The sequence below is a fragment of the Galeopterus variegatus genome, unplaced genomic scaffold (genome assembly GCF_000696425.1).
Source record: "Galeopterus variegatus unplaced genomic scaffold, G_variegatus-3.0.2 Scaffold912, whole genome shotgun sequence".
In the NCBI taxonomy this organism is placed as follows: domain Eukaryota; kingdom Metazoa; phylum Chordata; class Mammalia; order Dermoptera; family Cynocephalidae; genus Galeopterus; species Galeopterus variegatus.
Window position 1 is genome coordinate 286,570 of NW_007727023.1, and position 12,964 is coordinate 299,533.

General features: G+C 36.6%; 1 protein-coding gene across 1 annotated transcript in view; it reads right to left on the bottom strand.

Annotated features, from left to right (window-relative positions):
• CNTRL (centriolin) overlaps positions 1 to 12,964 on the bottom strand; it is an 86,261-nt gene that overhangs the window by 34,472 nt on the left and 38,825 nt on the right. Inside the window, 4 exon segments of the mRNA XM_008573376.1 lie at positions 2,716 to 2,892; positions 5,912 to 6,132; positions 7,259 to 7,412; positions 11,893 to 12,087. Of these exon segments, the coding sequence (XP_008571598.1) occupies positions 2,716 to 2,892; positions 5,912 to 6,132; positions 7,259 to 7,412; positions 11,893 to 12,087 (747 nt within the window).

Sequence of the window (12,964 nt, forward strand, 5' to 3'; positions counted from 1 at the left end):
AGTTAAAAATGCCTGTCAAAAATGCAGATGTCGGGCCGGCCTGGTGGCGCACTGCTACAGTGCGCTGCTTGGGAGTGTGGCGGCGCTCCCGCCGAGGGTTTGGATCCCACATACAGACTGGCCGCTCACTGGCTGAGCGAGGTGCGGGCGCAACACCAAGGGTTGTGATCCCGTTGCCGGTCCCGGTCCGGTACGGGCGCGACACTGAGGGTTGCGATCCGTTGCCGGACACGAAAAAAGACAAAAAGGAAAAAAAAAAAATGCAGATATCTAGATTCCATATCAGACTTGATGGATCAGAATCTCTAGGGTGGGGCTCAGGAATCTGCATTTAACAAGCTCCATAAATGATTTCATATAACTAAAGTTTACCAATTATCCATAGATCACAGAAGATCTGTTATGTTCTCTTGAGGTGTGTGTGTGGGGGGGGGAGGGGTTGTCCTTTCAACACCAAGTGACTCAGTGAAAAAGCCAGACTTTTATAACATTTTTGTTAAGACTTATAAGGATCTTTCTTTATAAGCCAATGGGAGTACAAAGGACAATGTAATTCAAGCTGGTAAGGGCTAGCTTGAAAAGAGGAAAACTTATTTGAAAGGAGATGCCATCTAGAATTTTTATTCACTATTATTTAAAAATATGTATTTACTGTTATTTTAATTGTTTTTCCCCAACTTCCTGTTTTCTCAGACTCTGATCTTATCAACTGTCATTTTGCAAATCTTGGTACTCTTGAGTAATATAATCCTGACAATTAGCAAGTAATCCTCTGACATCTGATACAATGACATAATTACTATAATAAACCAGACCTATTTTTAGTCCCTTTTCTAATGATACAAATGTTCTTTTACATCATTCCTGAGATTCAAACTATCTTATTTCATTTTTATCCAATAAGCACATATTGACCCTTCTCACGTGCCAGGCAATGAGAAAACAGAAACAAGCAGATACATGTACAATCTGAGCATTTGCTGAGCTCTGAGTCTAGCCAGAGTGAGACAGACAAACTAAATGATCATCATACAGATGATAAAATGCCTTGACCAAGCAGAGGTTATAGGAAAACCAAAGTAGAGTCCTGAATCCTGACTTTCAGCAGTCAGAAGGGGAAGATGAGGGTGGGCTTTCTGGAGGAAGATGTAGCCCATTTGGCTAACAGGCTGAACAAAATTGGATTTTTAAGCTGATAAAGAATGTACTACAACTGGCCTCTGCCTACCGCTCTGCCTTCACCTCTCACCCTCCTTCTTCACTCCTCTCCTCACTCCTGGCATCCTGCAGGCATACTTCCAGCATTTCAAATGTACTATGCTCTATCTTCTTGCCTCTGCCTAGAACACTCATCCCTTACCCCTAACCTTTTTCACCGGTGCTCCCTTGCATGGCCAAATCCTACTCATCCTTCAAGACTTGGCTGAAACATCATTTCAGCAGGGTGGTCTTCCCTGACAACCCCCTCCTCTGCCAGATCCCTGCCCCTTCTTTCTCCCCACACCTGCTTCACCCGGTGGACCATCAGCTCCACAGGACAGCCACCAATTCTATGCTGTTCACTAGAGCATCCACAGTACCTGGCCCTCAATGCTCCATCTATACGTAATTATGGATGAATAATTGCAGGGAAAGTGAAGATAAATGGTCAGGGTCCCTTGAGGGACCTTGCATGTTCGGAGTTACCAAGCATTTGATGTAAATATGCACGTGCACCCAAGTGTTCCTTGGTTATTGTCTAATGTAATTACATATGTGCACCCAGGTGTCCTGGGTTATCGGACTTAGGTATAAAGGACTTGTGGCTCAGATCCACAGTGCCCCCCATCCCGGGCATACCCCGGGGGGGCCACTACTACTGCTGGAGGATGTTGCTGCAAGCTGTCACTGCCAGGGTCCCCGGGACCCTCTGGGAGGCCACTGCCGCCACTGCTGCTGGAGGCTGCTATAAGCTGCTGCTGCTGAGGAAGCTGAGGACTGAGTTTGTGTTGTCTGCCAATGGCTCCCAGGATCTTTCCCAATTACCTAGCTCATGGACCTGTATGTGAGGGGTCTGTGACCCAGTCTGTACAACAGGTTTGAAGGGTCTGTGGGGCCTAGCCCTAGCAATACAATAATGTTTTCTCTAATTTATAAGTATATTTAAAATAATGGTTCTTTCAACCACCACAATAGAAAACTAAAATGTAACATCAACTTAAATGAAGTCTCTTAAAGCTGTTCTGAGAAAGAAAAGCTAGAATATACTGAATACCAACTGCCAGGTGCTATAATTTATTGAATATCAAATGCTCATTATCTCATTTATCCTCACCATAAGCCATTTTACAGAGAAGGAACAGGCTGGGAAGCTCAGAGCCATGAAGTGATTTGCCCATTCACACAGACCTAGTATTTGAACCCGGAATGTCTGACTCCAAACATGTGCCCTTCCCATGACTCCATACACATTATATTAAAAAGTGTTTCATCTTAAGACATAAGTAAAGGAAGAATGATATCTTAAGGCACAGGATACTTAGTTTCTAGTTAGCTTTGTTATGGCTAGTATTTGAACCCGGAATGTCTGACTCCAAACATGTGCCCTTCCCATGACTCCATACACATTATATTAAAAAGTGTTTCATCTTAAGTTAAGACCTAAGTAAAGGAAGAATGATATCTTAAGGCACAGGATACTTAGTTTCTAGTTAGCTTTGTTATGCTCCTACTTACCTGGGTAAGCCTTGTCAGTTTTTCCAACTCTTCCTTGAGCTGCTTGGCTTCAGCATTCCTTAGCTTTAGCTGAGCCTCTAGCTCAGCTTCATAGGCATTGAGATTGCCCTGGGTCTGCTGCAAGGATGCATTCACCTCATGCTGCTCCCGGAGGGCGCTTTCTAGTTCTGCAAGCTCCTGGAAGGATTCAGTGTATTTAACTATGAAACCCTCACTGTGCTGCTTAAGCATCTGCAAATCATTATACGTAATTTGAGCACTGTAAACCAAATGCTGGCCAGTCACTGCTGCCTGGCACAGAAAGTTTTCATTAGTAATATGATGAAGCTCAGGCTGTGTTTATCCTAGCTGGAATACAGAACCCTAACTAAATATAATCAGAGAAGTCAGTAAGTTACCAACATGTTGTTTTCTAAAGCTATCAGTTTTGTGATATTGGCAACTAAATGTTTTCACATTCATTATTTCTTCCTATCTTCACAATAACTAAAGCAAACTGCACAGTTCTACAGATGAAGAACTGGAGAATGAACATCTAAGTAAATTGCACAGGGCTATGCGGCTAGAAAGAGGATAAAGTCAGGATATGAACCCAGATCTCTGACTCCAAAGCTCACACTCTTCCTATTAAACCACAGTATGTTCACTTTCAGAATAACAAAATGGGATTGGCACTCTCTGATATTAAGGATGATAGAATAACTTAAATGAGTACTAACAAGAATATAAGTACATATTGATTAGTATACCACAGTTCTGATTCATTTTAGCCCATCTGTTTTTTGTTAAACATTACAGCTTTCATCTATTTATTTGGGATTTTGAAGAATTAAATCAAACTATTCTGGATTTAAAAGGAGGATTCTGTGATGAGAAATTCTACAGAAGAGTTTCTCAATGGGTGACCCAAAGACCACTTGGCCTCTGAATCATGTGGGCTGCCTGTTTGAAAGGCAGACACCACATACAACCAACAAAAGATTCATATCCAGAAAATATAAAGAATTCCTATAAATCATTAAGAAAAGACATACAATCCAACAGAAAAAAAGGCAAAGAATATGAACAGGAAATTCACTTAAGAGGAAACCTGAATGACAAATAAACAAGTGGAAGGTGCTCAACCTCTCCAGTAATCAGCAAAATTCAGTTAAAACAAGATAATATTTTGCATAGGGCATACAGGAACAAATTAAATAAACCATGAAGAAACAATCGACAAATCCAGAATGTGAGACAATCTAGAGGACCACCAGCCTAGATTCTTCTCTCTCTCTCTCACACACATTATAAGACATTCTTGCGACAACTGGAAAAATTTGAATATGGTTCAGGTGTTAGATGACATTAGGGAATTACTGTTAATTTTCCTAGGTTTAATAATGGTATTATAGTGATGTAGGAAAATGTCCTTATTTTTAATAGATGTGTGTTGAACAGATGATATTATGGTGTCTGCAACTTTCTTATGGACAGAAAAAAAAGGTATGTGTCTGTAATAGAAGGTATGTGTCTATAATAGAGAAAATAAATACAACAAAATATTTATGGAATCTAAGAGGGCCCATAGATGTTCACTAAACTATTCTTTCAATTTCCCTGTAAGCAGAAAAATTTGCATAATAGAAAGATGGTGGAAAAGATACCATTTAAAACTCAGCAGATCAGCAAACATAAAGTCTGAAAAAGTATTAAATTTCCTGAATTTGATAATTATTCTGTATTTATGTTACAAAATGTCCTTGTTCTTAGGAAACATATACTGAGATATTTAGGGGCAAAGAAGCACAATGTCTACAACTAATTCTCAAATGTTTCAGGAAAAAAGCCTATATAAAAATGTATATAAAATCATGTAAAAATTATATATGAGAGAGAGATAAAGCAAATGTGGCAAAATATTAATTGGTGACCCTGAGTGAAGGGTATATGTGAATTAATTATTCGTGTTTTTCTTGCAACTCTCCTGTAAGTTTGAAATTATTTCAAAATAAAAGCCTAAAAAAAGAAATTGAACACCACTAAGGTGTTGGCAAAGATGTGGTAGAATGGTATCCCTCACATTGCTGGTAAGAGCAGAAACTGAATCACTATGGACAGTAATTTGACAATGTCTAGTGAAGTTAACTAAGGATACACATACTCTCTGACCTACAGTTCCACTTCTGAACATAGTCCCCAAGTCTCAAGGTGTGTACAAGAATGTTATACCCAGCATTGTTTGTAATAGCAAAAGACTGGTAACCGCCTAAATGTCCCTCAAAACAGAATGAATAAATAATAAATTTGTGGTATGTACATGCAATGGGATGTTACATTCATCAATAAAAATAAACGAAGTAGAGCTACATGCATCAATGTGCATAAATTCTCAAAAACATAAATATGGTCAAAGAAAATGTACAATAAAATATATTTTATATAAAGTCTTAAAATCATGAAAAACAATACTACATATTACTTGTGAATGTTTACATGTATAATAAAAGAATAGAGATATAGGAAATAATAACCATACTCAGGGTTTTGTTACCTCTGGAAAGGAGTACATAGGTCAAATACATCTGCAATGTTTTATTTCTTAAGCTGGGTTGTGAGTACATGGTGTTAAATATTATTTTTGATACTTTCTATATGCCTGAGAAATTTCATAATATTAAAATATATTAATTCAGATTTCTGGAGCCAGCCCTACTAAGCATGAAGTTTGGGAATCTGTGGTTCTCATACATGATAAAGTTTGCCAAACAACTAAAATAGAGCAAGTGAAATCTCCAAATGAATGGGCAACAAATCAGGTATGGATTTGTCTTATTAGCTATAAAATAATGTAATAACAAGAATAAGAAAAGCCATGTTGTGCTTAATTTTGCTGCACAAATAATAAAACATGAACATTTAATACAGCTTTTGCAATAGCTACAATTTTATAATCTTTAGGAGTTATTTGACAACAATACCTTCCAGGGATAGACATACAGCTAAAACAATCCTTTTCTTGGCAAAGGAAAAATAATTATTCCAAATGTATCACAGCTAAAGAAGGAAAAATCTTCAACTTTTAAAAGAAAAAAAATAGCCACTAACACATTTTGCCACCTACAGTTGCACTGCTGCTAACTTCTTCAACTAACTCAATTTGAACATCACCTACTTCTGAAGCTAAGGAAAAAAGGCAAGAAGAAACAAATCATACCTTCCTCATATTTTCTGCATCCATGGCAACTATTTCCAGTTGGTCCCTTTCCTGCTTGACTTCGGTCAATCTCTGCAACAGTGTCTCTTTCTCGTCCTGTAGCTTTCTGCACTCATTCTGGGCCTGCGTTGCCTGACCTTTGATGGTCCCCAAGTATTCTTGCAACCCACTGATGACACCTTCTAAATCCTTCTTCAGGGCTTCATTTGCTGCTATCTGGCCTAAGCAAGATGGAAAAGGGGTAATAATGTATATTTTTAAAGTGCAGCTTTGTCTCTTTAGCTATTTGTTACTAGCCAACAGTGAAAAGCTTTCAATTATTTCCTATCTTTTCTTTTCAAGATATAATGATAATTTTCTTTCTATTGTCCACAGTAAAGGAGTATTAAGCAGGTATACAATAAAAATAGTATATTTAGTGGGCAATGCTTATAAAATGCCTGACTCGTATTGTTAAAAGTTTAAATAATTTCCAAATAAAATAGTGGAAAATGTGCAGCAAAACTGTAAGCAGGTATACAATAAAAATAGTATATTTAGTGGGCAATGCTTATAAAATGCCTGATTCGTATTGTTAAAAGTTTAAATAATTTCCAAATAAAATAGTGGAAAATGTGCAGCAAAACTGTGAGTTCTTGCTGCTAGATACATAAAACAAAACCACTCATTATACAAGACTAACCCAAGACCAGCAGTATAAACATGTAACCTGAAGACTTAAAAAACAAACACTATATTGGGTACCTACTATGTGCCGGCACTTTAAAAACACTCTCTCATTTAATCATCCCAACAACTAATGATAGAGATAGAAATCTTGTCCAAATTGACACAGTTAATAATGACAAAACAGGCACAGTTAATAATGACAAAACGGGACCTTTTTACAATGAGCTCAGGCTCTCACCACAACAGCCTATTGTTTTCCTCTTCCACTATTATGGAAATGTCACATTTTAAATTTGCATTGCAAAAGTGGATCCTAAAATTCTTACTACACTCTTCTCATAACTAGATACTGAAGTCCCCGATGTCAATGGGCTGTTTGCTCCTAAAAGGATTTGATGCCACAGAAGATGATGATCACATGCCAGAGCTTATCACAATCATGTATTGACTTCTCACCCACTGAAAGAAATGACCTGATTCACCAGGCATCAATCAAAAACAAAACTCAAATAAAAATTTTTTAATTTTAATTTTAAGCCCTTTTAGATACTCTGCAAATATTTCCCTAGCAAATAATAGTACTAACAAGCTGGACTATATTCTGATAATATCTGGATTATCATCTTTCTTTTATTAATATTGAAACTGCTTTACCTTAAATTATACTTAAATTCTCACCTTCAGTAAGCTGTTGTTCAAGGTCCTTAATCTCTTCAGTCTCATTAGCAATTCTAGAAAGTATCTCGTCCAAACGGCTTTCGAGTTGTTTGTACTGCTTGTTCATAATGTCAAGCTGTTGTTCTTTACCCCTTTTCTGAGCCTTCATATGGGACTGAATTTAAAAAACCAACAAAATCCCAATTTCTTTAAACTCTTCTAAAATAATAATCCAACAACATTTAAAAAAGAATAGAAAATAAAATGTAATAATTTGCATCTATTTTGTGTCAGGCCCTGTATTATTTTCATGTGAGTTGTTTTCATTTAAATCTCAGGATAACTTTTTGTGGGAATCATCTCCATTTTACAGATGAGAAAACTGAGGATCAGAAAGGTTAAGTGATTTTTCCAACAGCACAGCTAGCAGGTTATGTGGCCAAGTTCAATGTTATTTGCACTGCATTAAAATGTGTCTTTTAAAAAAGGCTTCCAAAAAGTTAGTTGATTATATTGACATAAATCTATAGAAAAAGATTTTAAAAGTATATTCCAAAATATTAACAAGGATTTTATCTGGGTAGAAGAATTACAGGTTTTTTTTTTTTAATGAGTTTTTTAACATTAAAAAAAACTTTTTCTAATAGATAAGTAATACCTTTTTAATCTAAAAAAACACATTACGTATACTTTTTCAAAAAAAGGCTTCTTAGGGGAAAATAGAAACATGAAATAAGTAAATACTTGGAATTCAAGTTTATTTTCAATTTCTCATACAAACATTTTGCTTTTAGATTTGATAAACTGGAAGCTGACAGAGTCCTCAAAGATCATTTAGCCCAGTGAGTCTCACAAAGGAGGGCCAAGAGAGGCACACTCTTCTACCACTGCACAAGCCCCTGGTGGAAAACAGAGCTTTCACACACCCACACACCCACACACCCCGATAGCCATTGCATTAGGGAGCCACTGTTAACTGAAAGGAGTGGTTTGTATTTCTCAGGTGGACTAGGGAAAACAAATTGAGAACCAATGGTCTAGTCTAACCCTTCCTTTCACAGGTGAGAACACTGAATCTCAGATCCATCGAGTGACTTGCCCAGGTCTCCTTAGGCAACTGTTCATATGGAGACAAAATAATTCCCCAGAGAACCTTTACCCACCCACTCACACCCTCATGACTCTAAGTTTGCCCCCACAGAACTAGAACTATAAAAGAAGAGAAAACTATCAGGAGAGTGAACTGAATCAAAGTCTGAACAACAAATGTGAAGGTCCAAATCTAAGATCCATTTGATTATAAAAGAACATTTTCAATTTTAGATGTCTGCTTCCCCCAAATACAAGAAAAGTCTCTTCATTTTGAAGAACAAATGAGAGGCTGCTTCATTAGACGGTTTTATTTTACTACTGGTAAAACTTGATGGGATTTTCAAAACTTTTTCTCCCTACACTCCTAAAATACCCACCTAAAATCTTTCTAAATAGGCAACTTATAGATAACAGCTTACATTCTAAGTAAATTCAGAATTTTTATGGCTCAAGAAAGAATTTTTTTAAAAATGATAGCACTCATATCTGTATCAACCTTTAAAATTCACCATTAAAAATTCCACTCAAACCTCTTTATATGCAGGACAAAAGTTTGGTTCAATACGCCAGTGATGTACATTAAACACATGGGAGCAAAAGTAGATTCTGCGATTTTCACTACTGTGAAGCTCACAGAAGAGTTATTGTAAAAACAGGAACTTACATCTGACTCCTCCTTCGTTTAAGTCCTTCGTACAGAGAGAGAGAAAATGATCATACCTTAACTTAGAATTTGTCCTGTTAAAAACTGAGCCGTTGAGAACAGAGAAACTGTGCGCGGAACGCTTTCTAATGCTGTCTTGAAATTCATGTGCACTTCCCCCTCTGACAGTCACATTTTTGCAAGCACCTCAGAGCCTCTGTAACTTCGCAGCGGCTCAAAGCACACTCCTGGCCAAGAGTGACAGGCAACCGTTCGCCCAATCACCAGCAGCCTCTGCGGGCAGGGCCCACCCTCTGTGTTTTAAATCATAACACAGGAAGCTTCCGGGAGCCAATCACGCCCAAACTTTGCAACAGATCACTACGAGCTAATTCCCTCTAGAGAACAGTTAGTTACCTTTTGCTTCCACAAGGCATTTCCAGAGGGATAAGCAATATAAGTCTTCTTTATTATGTTTGCTCCTGTGATATTTGTGCTTCTAGCTATTAACAATTTTATAACTAAAATGGGACTTTATTTTTAAATGGTACCTTTTCCTTTGAAACATAGTTAAATGCTTATTGTGTTTGTTGAAAACCTGACTAGGCTTGGTTCTGAGCTAATTTTAAAATAATCTATTTAGACCTTCAATCCCTTTGTGAGGAGCGGGTCATCGCAGCATAAACAAGGGCGCCGCCTCTTTCTAAAAGGGTGATTTGGAGCAAATCACTTAATCTTTCTTAAACCACATTTTCTTCCTCTGCAAATTAAAAAAAAAAAAAAAAGTGCCACCAACCTCACATGGATACTGTGATAAAATAAAGTGCCTCACAGCATATGCAAAATAGCCAGCACAATGAAAGACACATCGTGGACATTTAATGTGTTTGCTTTCGATCATATCTCATCAGAATCAAGCTCTTACTTTTAAATTCTGCTTGCTATTCTGAAAGATACTTCACCTGATTAGAAAATAAAGGTTAATTAAGAAAAAGTCTATCCACATCTATAGAAAACTATACAGGAATCCCACTCTTGATTCTTCTCTTTTGCTAAAAGGCTCAAATTTTGTAGCCTAAAATGGGGTGTCTAACACTAGTCAATAAGGCAACTTTGTGCAAATTAGAAAAAGATGCTCCCTCTGGGTGAACAAATTAAAAAGATGTCCTCTGGTGCTGCAACCATAAGAACTATTAGTAGTTCTAAAAAAACAAAAAGGGCCGGCCCGGTGGCGCACTGCTACAGTGCGCCGCTTGGGAGCGCAGCGACGCTCCCGCTGAGGGTTCGGATCCCACATACAGACCGGTTCCCGCTCACTGGCTGAGCGAGGCACGGACGCAGCACCGAGGGTTGCGATCCCCTTGCCGGTCCCGGTTCGGTACGGGCGTGACACTGAGGGTTGCGATCCGTTGCCGGACACGAAAAAAGACACACGAAAAAAGACAAAAAGGAAAACAAAAACAAAAACAAAAAAAAGAAACACCTGGTTTGTATGTTTCATCTTTACCAGTTTGTGCTTAATTTTGGCTACCTTCAAAACTTGGAAACCATTCCTAAGTCTCATTCAGTTCCTTTCTACATGCAATTCTTTACAGAAATCCAGTGAGAAACTCTTCATCTGCCAAGAATATCACACTCGCTTACTGAAAGCAAACACACAATCCAGGTTCTAATTAGATTTAAAGATCACAGAACTGGAATGGGGCATCCTACCTTTTGCTATGCAAGCATTCATAAACCTAAAACTGCCTCGGGGGATACAGATACCAGTTGGATATAGTTTCTTCCTCGGGGGCCTTACATGGGTGGCAGACTTCTTAACAAATAAATGCAATAAAGTAACCACATTGCATATTACTTAAAATCTCTGATTTTTTGTGTAATAAAAATTCTTTAAAATAATCAAGACTACTTTTGGTTTCAATTGTAATACTAAGTCTCAGGCTTTTGTTAGAAAAGAACTTATATCTCTGATGATAAGATTATTCTTTATCAAAATTAGCTAGCCCACAAAAAATATACATGGTATTTTACTAAAATATTTAAAGGAAAAATTAAATAACTTGTCAAGTACTTACAGCAATATAGTGCACTGTCCTTACCATGTTAAATTCTATGATTTCTGATAATCCAAGGATCTTAAAGATCTTTCAAAAAATAGCTTTATTATCCAAAGTATACCAGGAAAATATGTAGGAAATATTTTTACTTCTAATTTAGAAATATTAGCTACAATATAAGCCCTTAGTAAGACTTCTCCAGGTAGAGACAGAAAGAGAGAAGAGCCTGATCCTATCATGCAGCCACCTGACCACATCTGGCCATGTCTCAGGAAGACATACTCCAGAGAAACGTTTCATTCTTCAGAACAAAACAATATGAAACAACAAATAGCTTTAGTGAAATATTGGCATAATGGATTAAAGAAGAGGTAGAGAAAGGACTCTGAACCTTTCAGCTCTTTGTGTTCTTAAGAAAGAAAAAAACAAGGAAAGGAGAGAGAAAGGGTAAGAAGTTTGGAGAACATGTTGGAGCAGGTTTCTCTTGCTCTGAAATACTGGTTCAATGAAACTCAACCACTTTAAAAAAATAAATGTACCATGTAGCCATCATTCTACTGAAAGCTACCTCCTTCAAGCTAGGTTGTTTTGTTTCAGACATATGCACACATTTTGTATATGTGTATATACACATATATTTATATATAATGCACATACACATATACATTCACACATGCACATACTTAAGTATTTAAATATCTAAATAACTTAATTTAAAAATTTAAATCACTTAAATTTGTACATCAAACTAAAAGAGACTTTCAGAAAGGACTCTGCTGCTCAAAATGAGACATGTACTATCTAGATAGAACAATATTCTAGTCTCCATAAAACCAGCCAAAATTTCTTAATTTACTTACATTTTTTGGGTCTTTGGAATCCAGGCTATCTATAGTTATTTGCAGGTCTTTAACTTCTTTCTGCTTTTCGGCAATTTCTTGCTTTTGCTTTCCCATCTGCATTTCTAGATCCAGAGCTTCCTGGCGTAATTTATTTACAAGTTGTATCCTACCACTCAACTGCTTGAAAAGAAGGTCTTTCTCTGCTTCTGAAATCTAATCCCCCCACACCCCGACACATAATTAACAGAAGATAGCAACATTGATCTATAAAGACAACAACTTCTACAATTTAAAAAGGTATTTTATGTTCTATCAGTTTTTTACAAAGGTAAAGAATTATCTAGGCACTCCATGCATATCTTATACTTTCATGTTTATTATATGTAGAAAGCCTTATTTTATAAAAGTTTGTGAAAACTAATAAATTTAACAGCAGGTACAAATGAAGATGTCATTCTAGTATAAACAACTTGTAAATTATTAATAATAATAACCACAATATTAATGACAGCTGATATTATATAGTACTTACTATGCATCAGGCACTGTTCTAAATTCTTTTCATACTTTAATTTAATCCTTAAAACATAAAAGGTAGAAAGTGTATTTATCCCAATTTTACAGATAAGGAAACTGAACATGGAAAATTTAAATATCTAGCTCCAGGTCATACTAAGAGGTTGTGGAACCAAGACTTTGTGTGACTCTAGACAATTTCACTAACTACTGTTTACACTACAATTCCTAACGTATTAAAGTACAAAGACAGTCAACCAATAAATTCTGAGTACTGATACAGAAGCAATAGCTTAATACTCTATTTCCTACTCCTATCAGTTTTTAGCATAGAGATTTATACAAATATAAAAATGTTTCTCAAAAGTCTGTATAGAAGTATAAAAAGAGGATGCAGATAAAAGATTAGAATAAAATAAAATAAAATATTCGTAATGATTATGTGATTCCCTATAACTGCAGTACCTGTATAATCAGGAAAAACTTAAAAATTTGTGGTCACTGGTAAAATCATCCCACACCACAGGATTATAAAATATAGTAAACTCATTAACTTGAGATTTTTATTTTACTG